The 14,543-nt window shown below is 39.0% G+C and overlaps 1 protein-coding gene across 1 annotated transcript; it reads left to right on the top strand.

Moving 5' to 3' along the window:
- The first annotated feature begins 11,419 nt into the window (after positions 1-11,419).
- On the top strand, positions 11,420-13,879 carry LOC105056274 (small ribosomal subunit protein uS12). The gene is made up of 4 exons (XM_010938414.4): positions 11,420-11,558; positions 12,890-13,045; positions 13,238-13,364; positions 13,546-13,879. Exons 1-4 carry the CDS (start codon positions 11,554-11,556, stop codon positions 13,684-13,686), a joined length of 429 nt encoding a protein of 142 aa, XP_010936716.1. The 5' UTR covers positions 11,420-11,553; the 3' UTR covers positions 13,687-13,879.
- The last annotated feature ends 664 nt before the right edge of the window (positions 13,880-14,543 follow it).

Here is a 14,543-nt window from a genome sequence, read left to right as displayed (position 1 = left end):
GTTTAGGAGCTGTGTACAGTCGTGTTTCAATTTAGCAAAACCTTGACCATGGTAGTCCTAGTGAGGAGTCACAGGACTAATTGAGTTGAGCACGATTCAGATGATCTCATCAGGGTTGACAGTTTAACCCTGAGTCGTCCTAAACACAGGGGTCAAAAGGGATGAATTATACGGTAACCATATTCACGTAGGTTCTGAATGTTACGATTGTGACTATTCGATCTATCCGATTATCGGGTACCATTGCTGGATGATCACTTCGATTAGTACAGGAATTGGTTCCTGTACTACCGGCTTAGGTTCGAACCTGCGGGATCACACACATTAGAGGTTCCTTTCTGATCTGATGGCTGATTATGAGTCTTATGTGTCTTGGACTCTATGATTAAGAATTAGGATTCTCTGATCATAAGTTTCACACATTTTGGGTACCGGGGTCAAAATTTTGAATTTCAAATTTTGAATTTGAAATTTGAACTCTTTGATCAGGGTTTCATATCGATGGTCTCTGATGCCTAATTGCCCATCGGATTTGGACTCAATATTTATGAGAGGTTTAATTAGTGATTTGATCGCTAATTAACTCAATTGATTGAGTAATTATTTTTAGATCAAGTCCAATTAAATTGTATTCAGTTTGGATTGACCCGATTAGGTTAAGTGTTGATCTAATCGCTAAGGTGGTTTAGTCCCTGATTTGATCAGGGGTTATGCTTAGTTAATTTCTGATTTGATTAAGATTTTATTGAGCCTAATTAAGCCTAATTATGTTGGATTTAATCTGGTCTAATTATGCTTAACCTATTTTAATTAGGTTGGCTCAATTTGAATCAAATCACCTTGTTTTAAATTCCCTGCGCCACCCAACTTCCTTGCGCCCATTTGAATTCACGAGAAGAAATTTTCTCATGAATTTTCTCCCATGCAAAGCTCTCTCACACCCATGTTTCTATGCACCAATTATTTGGATTAACTTGGTTTGTTACCCATCCAAATTCAAAGGGGTTTTGAATTTGAATGGATAACCAAATACCATGCGCCAGCTTATCCTCTTTTGTGCCCCATATTCCACACGAGAAATGGTTTCTCGTGAAAGTCTCCACGCATAAAAAAAAAAGAAAAAAAAAGTCACACCATCTCTTCTTTCTCGTACAAATGGATGAGGATAAGATTGGTTGGCACTTGAATTCAAATTTGATTTGAATTCAAGTGAGCAACCACCTCTTCTTATCCACTCACACGCTTTCAACATCTCTTGCGATGTTTTATAAAATGAGAAAGGGAGGGGGCGTGGGAAAAAAAAGAAAGAAGAGATAGGGGGCGTGGGGAGGTTCTGAAAAAATTTTGAAGTGTTCAAAATTTATCGAGAGGAGAGAAAAAAGAGAGAGAAGTGGGCGTAGGGTTTTTGGTATGTACCCTAGGGTTCCTACCTAAGGTTCGAGAAGTGAGATTGGTGTGCCACGAGTGTCGTGAGTCCACCAAATTTTAGAGAGAGATCCATCAGCCTCTCAACCAACCGTGCAGACGATCTGGAGCATCCGAGGAGTCGGCACACATCGATCGAAGGAGTTCGATCAACATCAGCCATCAAAAGGGTGAAATCATGAACTAGCATTCGTGAGGAGCCGATCAGACGGGAGCTTCGTGTGGATGATCTGCAGAGGTCAGACACTTGTATGGCTGTGACGTGATGATCAAAGCCCCCCGACGGTGATCAGATTGCGGTGATCGACTACCCGCAAAAGGTGATGTGTTCTGAACACAATACAGTAAAAAAATTACTATTTCAAATTTGAATTTCAAATTTAAATACATACTGTTGTATCATATTTAGATCCTAGTGTAGAATTAATTAGTATTAATTAATAAGATTAATTAATAATTTCGCTATAAAATAGTAATTTTGAAAAAATTTTAAAATTATTATTTTGTCCCTGCACTGAATTTTTGCTTCAAATGGTATCAGAGCATGGTTCTAGAATATGATATACATATGCATGCGTAGATTAAGTTGTAATCTATAAGTTTAAATTTAAAATTCAAAATTTGAAATTTAAAATTCAAAATTCAAAATTTAAAATTCAAAGATTAAAAATTTGAAATTTAAAATTTGGTTGAAATCTCAAATTTGAAATTTGAAATTTGAAATTTGAAATTTAAAATTTAAAATTTGAAATTTAAAATTTGAAATTCAAAATTTAAAATTTAAAATTCAAAATTCAAAATTTAAAATTTAAATTTTAGAAATTTAAAATTTGAAATTTGGTTGAAATCTCAAATTTAAAATTTAAAATTTAAAATTTAAAATTTAAAATTCAAAATTTAAATTTTGAAATTGATATATTTAGATATACTTGATCCAAGTAGCAAGTAATCTAATTGGGTTGGTTACCATGACCGTCCGGTCATAGGAGAAAAGTAGGGTTTAAAGGCCCTCTCTTTCCATTCGATGGGGTCTCCTATGGCGGTAGGGGTGTCGATGCAATTATATCCCATGCCGATGAAGCAGCGAAAGGACTTAATTATAAAATTTATCATAAATGTGTTAGATTAGATCTAAAAGAAAATTTATGATTTATTTTGAGTTATTTTCTGTTATGAAATGAGCAATAGGATTGCTGTTTATGAAATGTGCTGACCCATTTGTGAAATGAGTCAACACATTTGGTGAATAAAAAATAAAATCTTTCAAAATTTGAAAATTATTTTTGAAATATCAAACCCTGACCCATCAGCCCAAGTACTTAATTAAAAGAATTAAGTGTTGTCTAGTAGGTCTAGAATTATGAATTAAGACCTAAGACAATTGCATAAACTTGTGGATCAATGGGTTAGATGAATTAGGTCCATAATTGGGTTAGACCTAAGGTTAGCTTAAAAATGGACTAAATGGAGTAATTGGTCAAATCTAATCAAAAGTTGAATTAGATTAGGTCAAGGATACTCTAGACTCAACTTCAATAGTTGTAGTTGAATGGATCCATATCTTTAACTAGACCAAGATGGACTTAATTCATGGCTACGCGGTGGAGCCCTATTTACTAAGTTGATCAAAATTAAAACTAATGAATCGGTTGGTGTCTAAGGTAAGTTCGGCAGTTTTGACCAGTGGTTCTTAAGCGGGAGCTACTCGCATTGATTCGATCATTGATGAGTTAATGGCAAATCCTCACCACTGATCTCACTTACCTGGCCAATCTGGTAAGTTAGATTTTGATTAGATCACTTGGTGATTAGAGCTCACCCATGTCATTAGGTAAATCGGTGTGACTGATTTAGGTGCTCCTAATGCCAGCTTTAATTAAATCCTTTTTAATTTGACTTGGTGAAGTCAGTGGGAGGATTGAAATTGGCTGCATGATTTCTTCTCTACTATCCTTTAATAAAATTCTCAAAAATTATTAGGTCCCTAAAATGATTAAGTTATAACGATAACTAAGTCATAGCCTCCCATTAAGTGAGTGATAATGAGTCCATTAGTTCAATGATCATTGGAGGCCCAAAGGCCTAGTGCTCATTGGCTAATGGAATTATCATTCATAATATGATAATTTGGTTGAGTCTTTCTGATAGTGGTTAGGTTGGCCGGCCAAAGTCGGGCCTGATCATTTATTGGTCTGATTCACCAAATTAAGTCATGTTAATGGTTGGACCTAACCAGATCTTTTCAGTGGAGGCCAAAGCCTACGGATTAATTCTCAAAAATTATTAGGTCCCTAAAATGATTAAGTTATAATGATAACTAAGTCATAGCCTCCCATTAAGTGAGTGATAATGAGTCCATTAGTTCAATGATCATTGGAGGCCCAAAGGCCTGGTGCTTATTGGCTAATGGAATTATCATTCATAATATGATAATTTGGTTGAGTCTTTCTGATAGTGGTTAGGTTGGCCGGCCAAAGTCAAGCCTGATCATTTATTGGTCTGATTCATCAAATTAAGTCATGTTAATGGTTGGACCTAACCAGATCTTTTCAGTGGAGGCCAAAGCCTACAGATTAGGTTCTGGGGCAAAATCAATTACTAGAAGTTGTTTAGAGAAATAACTGATTAAGAACTTACCCATAGATGCACATGGGTTGACCAACCAAAGTTGGGCTCGTGTGTAGTCTGTGTGGATTCTAGTACCCATTAAGAAATTAAAGTAATTTCTCGAATAGGAGGTTGAGGCTACCAGTTCGTAAAAATATTAAGAAAAACTTTAGACTAAAGTTCAAGTCTTTAGTATTAATTTATGTACTAATAGAGGTCTGGTTTTCCTTTATACAGCTATGGCCACTACCCTGTTACTCCGGTCATTATTAGATAATGACAAGCTCATGGGACCTAATTTCGATAGCTGGTATCGAAAATTGAAAATCGTCCTTGAGCATGAGTGGATCCTTTATGTAGTAACAGATCCAGCACCTGAGGAGCCAGCTCCGAATGCTAGTAAGGCGATCCGAGATACTTACTAGAAGTGGCTCAATGACTGCACCACCGTCTGATGTATTATGCTGGCAGCAATGAATGACGAGTTCAGCCGCAGGTTTCAGAACGCCCAGCCACAGGAGATGCTTTGAATGTTGAACGACTCCTTTGGCACGCCTGACGACGTTGAAGGGCACAAAACTAGTTGTGCCATTTTCAATGCTCGGATGAGGGATGGGGCCTCAGTCACTGATCATGTACTGTACATGATCGAGATGATTGAGTGCCTAAGCAAATTGGGTTTTCCTTTGCACGAACAGCTCGGTAAGGATGCGATCCTTAATTCCTTGCCCAAGTCCTTCCTCCCATTCCTTACTCATTTTCGAATGACAAAGTCTGTAGTAAACTACCACGGGTTGTTGGGGTTGCTGCAAAACTTTGAGAAGGATCACCAGCTCTATAAGGAGTCGGTGAATGTAGTGGGAGGGTCTTCTTCTCGTCGTCGACCCTTTGGAAAGGGGATGAAGAACAAGAAGAAGAAGAACAAGAAGGTGCAGCCTCATGCTGGGATGGTTGCACAGGGTCAGACCAAGAAGTGCAAGCCCGATCAGAGCCAGGCGAAGTGCTTCTTTTGCAAGAAGCAGGGGCATTGGAAGAGGAACTGTCCTCAATACATTGCCTCCTTGGATCCGAACAGGCCGAAGAAGAAGCAAGGTAATTATATGATAACTCCTTGCAACTTTTTCATTTGTGATACTACTGCCTGGGTATTGGATACCGGAAGCCCTTATCATATTTATAATTCGATGCAGGGTCTGCAGGTCAGTAGGAGATTTGATGAAGGCGAGAGGTTCCTGAACGTTGGAGATGGAAGCAAAGTTTCAGTTCTAGCTTTAGGAATCATGAGTCTTGTAATCAATTCTCGTAATATAATTCTGAGTGAATGTCACTATTGTCCAAGCTTTTTATTAAATATTATTTCTGTAGGCCTTTTGGCCATGTACGGTTATGATTTTTTAATAAAAAGAAATATTTGCAATATCATTTTGAATGGTGTTACAATGTTTGTTGGACAATTAAATAATAAAATTTACTTACTATCACAGCCTGTTAATGTGGTTCAAAACTTTGGTAAACGTCCTAAAATAGATAATGTGTTAGAAGTCTACCTTTGGCACTGTAGACTAGGTCATATCAATAAGAACAGGATAAACAGGTTGGCTCAAGAAGGAATTCTTGAACTTGGTGATTGTGAATCACTTCCAACCAGTGAGTCTTGTCTTCTTGGAAAGATGACCAAGTCACCTTTTACTGGAAAAGGTGAGCGAGCCAGTGAACTCTTGGGTCTGGTACATTCTGATGTATGTGGACCTATGAGCTCAAATGCAAGAGGTGGATATTTCTACTTCATAACCTTCACAGACGACCTATCGAGGTATGGGTATGTCTACTTAATGAAGCATAAGTCAGAGTCGTTTGAAATGTTCAAACTATTTCGAAATGAGGTAGAAAAATAAACTGAGAAGTGTATTAAAATTCTTCCATCTGATCGAGGAGGTGAATACCTTTCCAATGAGTTTCTGACGTATCTAGGAGAGAATGGGATTCTCTCTCAGTGGACTCCTCCTGGAACACCACAGCATAATGGTGTGTCTGAAAGGAGGAATCGGACCTTATTAGATATGGTTCGATCCATGATGGGGTTTGCTGGTCTGCCGATCTCCCTCTGGGGATATGCACTCGAATCGGCTTGTTACCTTCTAAATAGAGTTCCGAGTAAGTCTGTAGCCAAAACACCATATGAGATATGGATAGGACGTAAGCCAGTACTCTCGCACCTTAGGATTTGGGGGTGTCCGACTTATGTTAAACGTTTAATTACAGACAAGCTTGGACCTAGGTCTGACAAGTGTAATTTTATAGGGTACCCAAAAGAGACCAAAGGGTATTATTTCTACCTTGCTGATGAGCAAAAGGTGTTTGTCAGCCTTAAGGCAATCTTTTTAGAAAAGGAGTTCCTTAGTGAAGGAACTGTTACCTCTAAGGTCGAACTTGACGAAGTTCGACAGGTGGAAAAACTGACACATGTTACTGAATCTGAACCGGATTTGATTAGATCAGATTCAGAGCCCATTGATTATGCACCCTTAAGGCGGTCTGGTAGAGTACCACATCAACCGGACAGATACTATGGCTTCTTGGTCTGGGATGGCGATCCTGTCGAATTTGATGAAAATGATGAGGATCCGATCACCTACATGGATGCAATGCAGAGACCTGACTCTGATAAATGGATAGAGGCCATGAAATTCGAAATGGAGTCCATGAAGGTCAACGATGTGTGGACATTGGTTGACTCACCCAAAGGAGTGAAACCCATAGGGTGTAAGTGGGTCTTCAAGAGGAAGAGGGGCGCAGACGGAAAGGTGGAGATCTATAAAGTCCGTCTGGTTGCCAAGGGATATCGTCAACGTTATGGTATAGACTATGACGAGACATTTTCTCCTGTGGCAATGCTCAAATCCATTCGGATTATGCTTGCGATAGCTGCCCATCTGGACTATGAAATCTGCAGATGGATGTGAAGACAGCTTTCCTAAATGGAGAGCTGGACGAAGAGGTGTGTATGATACAACCTGAAGGGTTCACATCCACAGATGAGTCTAAGGTATGCAAGCTACAAAGGTCCATTTATGGACTTAAGCAGGCATCTCGGAGTTGGAACATACGTTTTGATAGGATGATCAAAACGTATGGCTTCGTTAAGAACGGAGAAGAGCCCTGCATTTATAAGTGGGCTAATGGTCCAGTAGTAGTATTTCTTGTATTGTATGTGGATGACATTCTCTTAATCAGGAATGATGTCCCTGTATTACAGGGAATAAAGATTTGGCTATCATCACAGTTCTCCATGAAGGATCTGGGAGAAGCTTCCTACATCCTAAGGATGAGGATCTATAGGGATAGATCCAAAAGGTTGCTTGGCTTATCCCAGTCCACGTACATTGATACTATGCTAAAAAGATTCAGCATGGAGAATTCCAAGAAAGGCTATCTACCGATAGGCCATGGAATTTCTCTCTGAAAAAAAGATTGTCCGACAACACCTCAAGAGAGAGAGCGTATGGGTAGGATTCCATATGCTTCGGCAGTGGGATCTATCATGTACGCCATGACATGTACACGACCAGATGTGGCATACTCACTAGGGGTAGTGAGTAGATACCAATCTGATCCAGGGGAGAATCACTGGAAGGTTGTTAAAACCATCCTGAAGTATTTAAGAAATACTAAGGACTAGTGGCTTATATATGGTGAATCGAACTTGAGATTTATAGGGTTTACAGACTCTAGTTTCCAGTCTGATTGCGATGACAGCAAGAGTGTGTCAGGATTTATTTTTACCCTTAATGGTGGGGCTGTCTGCTGGAAGAGTTTCAAGCAGCATACTGTGGCTGATTCAGTATGCGAGGCGGAGTATATTGCTGCATCAGATGCTGCCAAAGAAGCAGTGTGGCTGAGAAAATTCATCACCGAGCTCGGAGTAGCACCCTCCCTTGTTGGTCCAGTTTTGCTTTACTGTGATAGCTCTGGAGCCATTGCTCAAGCGAAGGAACCGAAGGCACACCAATGGACGAAGCATATTCTGCGCCGCTACCATCTCATCCGGGAGATCATGGATCGAGGTGATGTCGACCTTCAGAAGATCGACGGGAAGGAGAACCTGGCCGACCCATTTACTAAAGCCATTGCGGTGAAGGAGTTCAACGACTACAAGTCGAAGATGGGTATTAGATACTGTACCGATTGGCTTTAGGCCAAGTGGAAGATTGTTGGGAATAGTGTCCCAAAGTCAATCGTCAGCCTGTTGACGGTTGTGCTCCTTTTGTATTAGTACATGAATTATAAATAAATAAAAATTATTTTGGTATTTTTTCATCACAAATGTTTCATCTTCTAATGAACTCCTGTGTTGTGGTGAAGTCCTTAGGACTATTTAGACTTGACAAAGGAGGATTTATCGCTTAGTCCTTAAACCTGTTCGCGACCAAATGATACGTTGTTACCAAGGACGACAACGTTTATCGAGCATAGGTCGTTGTGTGCCATATGGGTTGGTTGTCCTCATAACCAAGGAGTGTGGAGACACTGGTATGGCATACAGGTGAGATATAATGGTACATCTGCACTGAACGTGACCGACTCCGGAGCTATTTCTACTGTCAAGATTTGCTCCGATGGGATATGGGTATAAATGTCCCTCCGACCTGAGATCGCCACGGTAACTTGCAAGTAACTCACTGCACATAGGCACTGGACTACCTGAATTTCTAATTCAGTGACAGAAGGCTGCTGGGTGTAGTCAAGTACTTGACTTGTCGGTGCATGTGTCAAGATGAGATTGACCACTCCAGTTTAGGAGCTGTGTACAGTCGTGTTTCAATTTAGCAAAATCTTGGCCAGGGTAGTCCTAGTAAGGAGTCACAGGACTAATTGAGTTGAGCACGATTCAGATGATCTCATCAGGGTTGACAGTTTAACCCTGAGTCGTCCTAAACACAGGGGTCAAAAGGGATGAATTATACGATAACCATATTCACGTAGGTTCTGAATATTACGATTGCAACTATTCGACCTATCCAGTCATCGGGTACCATTGCTAGATGGTCACTTCGATTAGTACAGGAATTGGTTCCTGTGCTACCGGCTTAGGTTCGAACCTGCGGGGTCACACACATTAGAGGTTCCTTTCTGATCTGATGGCTGATTATGAGTCTTATGTGTCTGAGACTCTATGATTGAGAATTAAGATTCTCTGATCATGAGTTCCACACATTTTGGGTACTGGGGTCAAAATTTTGAATTTCAAATTTTGAATTTGAAATTTGAACTCTTTGATCAGGATTTCATATCGATGGTCTCTGATGCCTAATTGCCCATCGGATTTGGACTCAATATTTATGAGAGGTTTAATTAGTGATTTGATCGCTAATTAACTCAATTTGATTGAGTAATTATTTTTAAATCAAGTCCAATTAAATTGGATTCAGTTTGGATTGACCCGATTAGGTTAAGTGTTGATCTAATCGCTAAGGTGGTTTAGTCCCTGATTTGATCAGGGGTTAGGCTTAGTTAATTTTTGATTTGATTAGAATTTTATTAAGCCTAATTGTGTTGGGTTTAATCTGGTCTAATTGTGCTTAACCTATTTTAATTAGGTTGGCTCAATTTGAATCAAACCACCTTGTTTTAAATTCCCTGCGCCACCCAACTTCCTTGCGCCCATTTGAATTCACGAGAAGAAATTTTCTCGTGAATTTTCTCCCATGCAAAGCTCTCTCACGCCCATGTTTCTGTGCACCAATTATTTGGATTAACTTGGTTTGTTACCCATCCAAATTCAAAGGGGTTTTGAATTTGAATGGATAACCAAATAACCATGCGCCAGCTTATCCTCTTTTGTGCCCCATATTCCACACGAGAAATGGTTTCTCGTGAAAGTCTCCACGCACAAAAAAAAAAAAAAAGGCCACGCCATCTCTTCTTTCTCGCACAAATGGATGGGGATAAGATTGGTTGGCACTTGAATTCAAATTTGATTTGAATTCAAGTGAGCAACCACCTCTTCTTATCCACTCACACGCTTTCAACATCTCTTGCGATGTTTTATAAAATGTGAAAGGGAGGGGGCGTGAGAAAAAAAAGAAAGAAGAGATAAGGGGCATGGGGAGGTTCTGAAAAAATTTTGAAGTGTTCAAAATTTACCGAGAGGAGAGAAAAAAGAGAGAGAAGTGGGCGCAGGGTTTTTGGTGTGTACCCTAGGGTTTCTACCTAGGGTTCGGGAAGTGAGATTGGTGTGCCACGAGTGTCGTGAGTCCACCAAATTTCAGGGAGAGATCCATCAACCTCTCAACCAACCGTGCAGACGATCCGAAGCGTCTGAGGAGTCGGCACACATCGATCGAAGGAGTTCGATCAACATCAGCCATCAAAAGGGTGAAATCACGAACTAGCATTCGTGAGGAGCCGATCAGACGGGAGCTTTGTGTGGATGATCCGCAGAGGCGAGACACTTGTGTGGCTGTGACGTGACGATCAAAGCCCCCCGACGGTGATCAGATTACGGTAATCGACTACCCGCAAAAGGTGATATGTTCTGAACACAATACAGTAAAAAATTTACTGTTTCAAATTTGAATTTCAAATTTAAATACATGCTGTTGTATCATATTTAGATCATAGTGTAGAGTTAATTAGTATTAATTAATGAGATTAATTAATAATTTTGCTATAAAATAGTAATTTTAAAAAAATTTTAAAATTATCATTTTGCTCCTGCACTGAATTTTCGCTTCACAAATGTCTCACAATCTCTAGTATGCTGGCCATTCCGTTATAACAAACTAATGGTTTAATAAACTGTCCTAACGACCTAACAATCGAAACAGACCTCCTCACCCTCTTTATATAAAGAGGAATAGGGTACCTTCCATAAGGTAAGTTAGGACAGATAGAGTTAAGATTGTTGAATCATTTTCAGCTCCCCCACTGAAGGGAATAAGAATCCTTTCTTTACTTGTCTACAATTTTTTTCTCTCAACCTTCTATTTTTTTATTTTTATAATCTATTCTTAAGATTCTGACTTACTTAAACATCGGAGGATCCTAAACCGAAGAATACTCCACTAGTTCTAAGACTTCTTTTACATGTCCATTCGTGGCCTACGATGATCTGGTTGCCTACGACGATCTAATCTTCAGCAACACTCCTGTTCGATCTAACATTGATCTCACCTTCCTCCGTAGACTTGAGGTAACAATATGTTATTCAATTATACTTATAAATGTGCTTCTCCAAATAATGTTTTGCTTTATTCACCCAGAAAGAAGGTGGGTTGGGGGAGGATGATTTTTGATTCAACAAGGCAAGCTTAATAAATGGATCTCCTGTCTCCGATCCGACCCGATTACAGCCCGCGAACAACAGACCGCGAATAAGAAAGCTTGAAATTACGGAAATACCCTCCCCTCCCGCGATATAATACCGCCGATTAGGGTTTCTCTTCCCGAAGCCTCCGCCGCCTGTAGCCCAAGCACAGATAGGAAGAAGAGAGCGAGGAGAGCGCAAGCCTTCCGATCAAGATGGGGTGAGTGCTTCCAAGAACACTTAAATCCGAGCTCTACGTTCAATGTTTTCATTGGTTTTCTTTTTTGTTTTTTCAAATGTTTGTTTCCTAGAGTTTGAAATATTGTATTAGTGTCGCGCAACTTGATCTTATTCGTTGTCTGATTCTTTCTTTTGGTTTTGTGTTTCGATCCATATGAGCTCTGTTTCATTAATATTTTGGGTGTTGGCTTGTTTGGGTGGACTACGGATATAGGGTTTAGGAAGCGCGGGGATGTTGAAGTTTTTATAACAAGAGACCCGAACACGATTCGTTCTTGCCAACGGCTTCGTCCCTTGGCAGTGTCATGTGCGATTATGTATTATATCTGGTTGTCTCAGCAACCTTTAAACTGTAATCGTTCGTAAATTAAATGAAAGAAAACGTTAAAATTTGAGAACTGGAATCTGTGCCAAATAAATTGATGTAGATTTCATAGAGTTGCTATTTGTCTGTAATCATATACATTCGGACAAAGATGTGATGGTGCGAGATGCAATTCTTAATTTTCCTCTACTTGTCTAGCTATCCTCAGATTTTTGTGATGAAATATATTAGTTTGACTTTATAATGTCATTCGTTGATTCATGGCAGTTTGAATATTTGATAGTTTTCATGTAGAATAAGATTTACAGCCATTGATCTATGTTCTTGAGGTCTCACTTTTGCTGTCGCTTCAGGCTTCTGCTTCACCTGTCCTTTGTTTTACGTATCACCGTACGCTCATGATAGCGTTAATTGTTATCTATTTCGAAAACTTTGTTCATTTGTGGGTTCTCCCTCACACTTCAGGTCCTCTGTGGGTGCTTTTAGAAAGGTAGATTTTTACCCAAAAATGGTACAAATGAATATAAAACGTGTCAGTGTTTATATTTAGAGCTATGCATGTATGGTGATCATTAAATGCAGCCATCATTGAGTAATTTTTCTATGGTTTTTTATGCATTCTCTTTCAAATTTTATTGATATTCACTGCTTGACACAGTACTATGCATGCAATTAACTCCTCAGCATGTTGCCCCTATAATGTGATTGTACTTAGCTTTAATTCCATGGGAGATAAGTAAGTTCTTTTGTCAGCTTTATTATTAGGGACAAATTATCATGTTTTACTGATGGTGCAAATTGCTTGGAACTAGTTGTAGCATTAGAGGTCATTCCATTAACATGTTATTGGTTGTTTATCCATTAATACTTTATATATTTTATGCTTTGTGACTTGAATACCAATTTTCTGTACAATTGATATGAGAGCATGAGTATATGAAAGGTTTTTGTTAATCATTTGTTAATTCTGGATTCCTTTATAACAGGAAGACTCGTGGTATGGGAGCTGCTCGCAAGCTCAAAACCCACAGGAGGAGGCAAAGATGGGCAGACAAAGCATACAAGAAAAGCCATCTTGGCAATGAGTGGAAGAAGCCCTTTGCTGGTTCTTCACATGCCAAGGGCATTGTCCTTGAGAAGATGTATGACATTGATACATACAAACACACACACATATACATATATATACATGTATATAGATAGATAGAAACATATACATATATATATATATAGACACACACACACATGTATTCATATATATGTTTGCTGTTTGTCGTGACTTTCTGTTTACTGTTTAGAAGTTTGAAAAGCTAAATCTGGATTTCTTTTGCCAGTGGCATTGAAGCTAAGCAACCCAACTCTGCTATCCGAAAGTGTGCCAGAGTTCAGCTTATAAAGAATGGGAAGAAAATTGCGGCTTTTGTGCCAAATGATGGTTGCTTGAACTTCATTGAAGAAAATGTGAGTTTTATTTTAACTTGTATTCACATTATAGCAGCAATGTTGTTTAGACCATCTACACAGACAGCACATAAAAACCAGGTTCTTTTAACTGGTAATTCTATGGTTCATTCATTATTATCATTTTAGTTATTGATCTCTTTTTGTGGAAATTGTCACTAAGATATGGTATGTTTTTCAGGATGAAGTATTGATTGCTGGATTTGGGCGGAAGGGTCATGCAGTTGGTGATATTCCTGGAGTAAGGTTCAAGGTTGTGAAGGTTTCTGGTGTGTCGCTGCTGGCACTCTTCAAGGAAAAGAAAGAGAAGCCGCGGTCTTAAAATTTCATCCTAGAGTCCTTTCAGATGGAAACCATTCTTATTTTCTTCTCTTTGTTATTTTCACTATGTAGGCCAAGTTTCCTGAGGATGTGTTTGGGAAGTTCTGTAGACTGCTAAGCAGATTTTTCATGGTTATGCCATGTTGTTACTCTTTTGCATGCACTTGCATCCTATTTGATCATCATATTTACTACATGAATGTGTCTTATTTATAGCATAATGTTGCATTGCTTCTTTCTGCAAGTTTGGTTGGCATGATGGGCTTATCCTTGCGTCAAGTTAAATAATTGCTGCTATTGCAGTTCTTTTAGTGTACTACAATTTTTTCAGTCTTTATATGGGCAATCAGATCTGCTTCCGGATCTTTTAATTTGGTGTTCAGTCGAGCAACCGCTTGCTGTCTTGGATTAGTTCATTTGAATGATGGACAATAATCATAGTTTACTCTTTTATCTGGTGTTTGTGCATCTTGAAATTTTTTTTACACAACGTCATTTTTGCAGAAAATCGGGTGGTGGGGTAGTTGACGGTATCAAGATTGTTTCTTTTTAATTTACAGATTCCCTACTCTCAAATTTTCATTTTTAGTTCATCAATAGGTTGTGCGCTACTTATTCTGGTGTTTGTCTCACCTTCCAGGTGCATTTTGTTGGGATCATCCATGCATTCATGGATTGAGATTGTAATTTATGATTCTCAATTTGGAATACTTAAATGATGTTTTGAGCTTGTAATTTGTCATCGTTGGTGCTGTATCGATGACTATCAGATTCGATAGGTAGGTGAGGTGGGGCAAGATATTCAGTTTGATTTTGAGGGATGGTCAGTTTGACGGTGAGGTGGGGCAAGATAGAAGC

The sequence above is a fragment of the Elaeis guineensis genome, chromosome 13 (assembly GCF_000442705.2).
Source record: "Elaeis guineensis isolate ETL-2024a chromosome 13, EG11, whole genome shotgun sequence".
NCBI lineage: Eukaryota > Viridiplantae > Streptophyta > Magnoliopsida > Arecales > Arecaceae > Elaeis > Elaeis guineensis.
The sequence above is the reverse complement of the archived record's forward strand: the minus strand, read 5'-3'. Positions and strand labels throughout refer to the sequence as shown.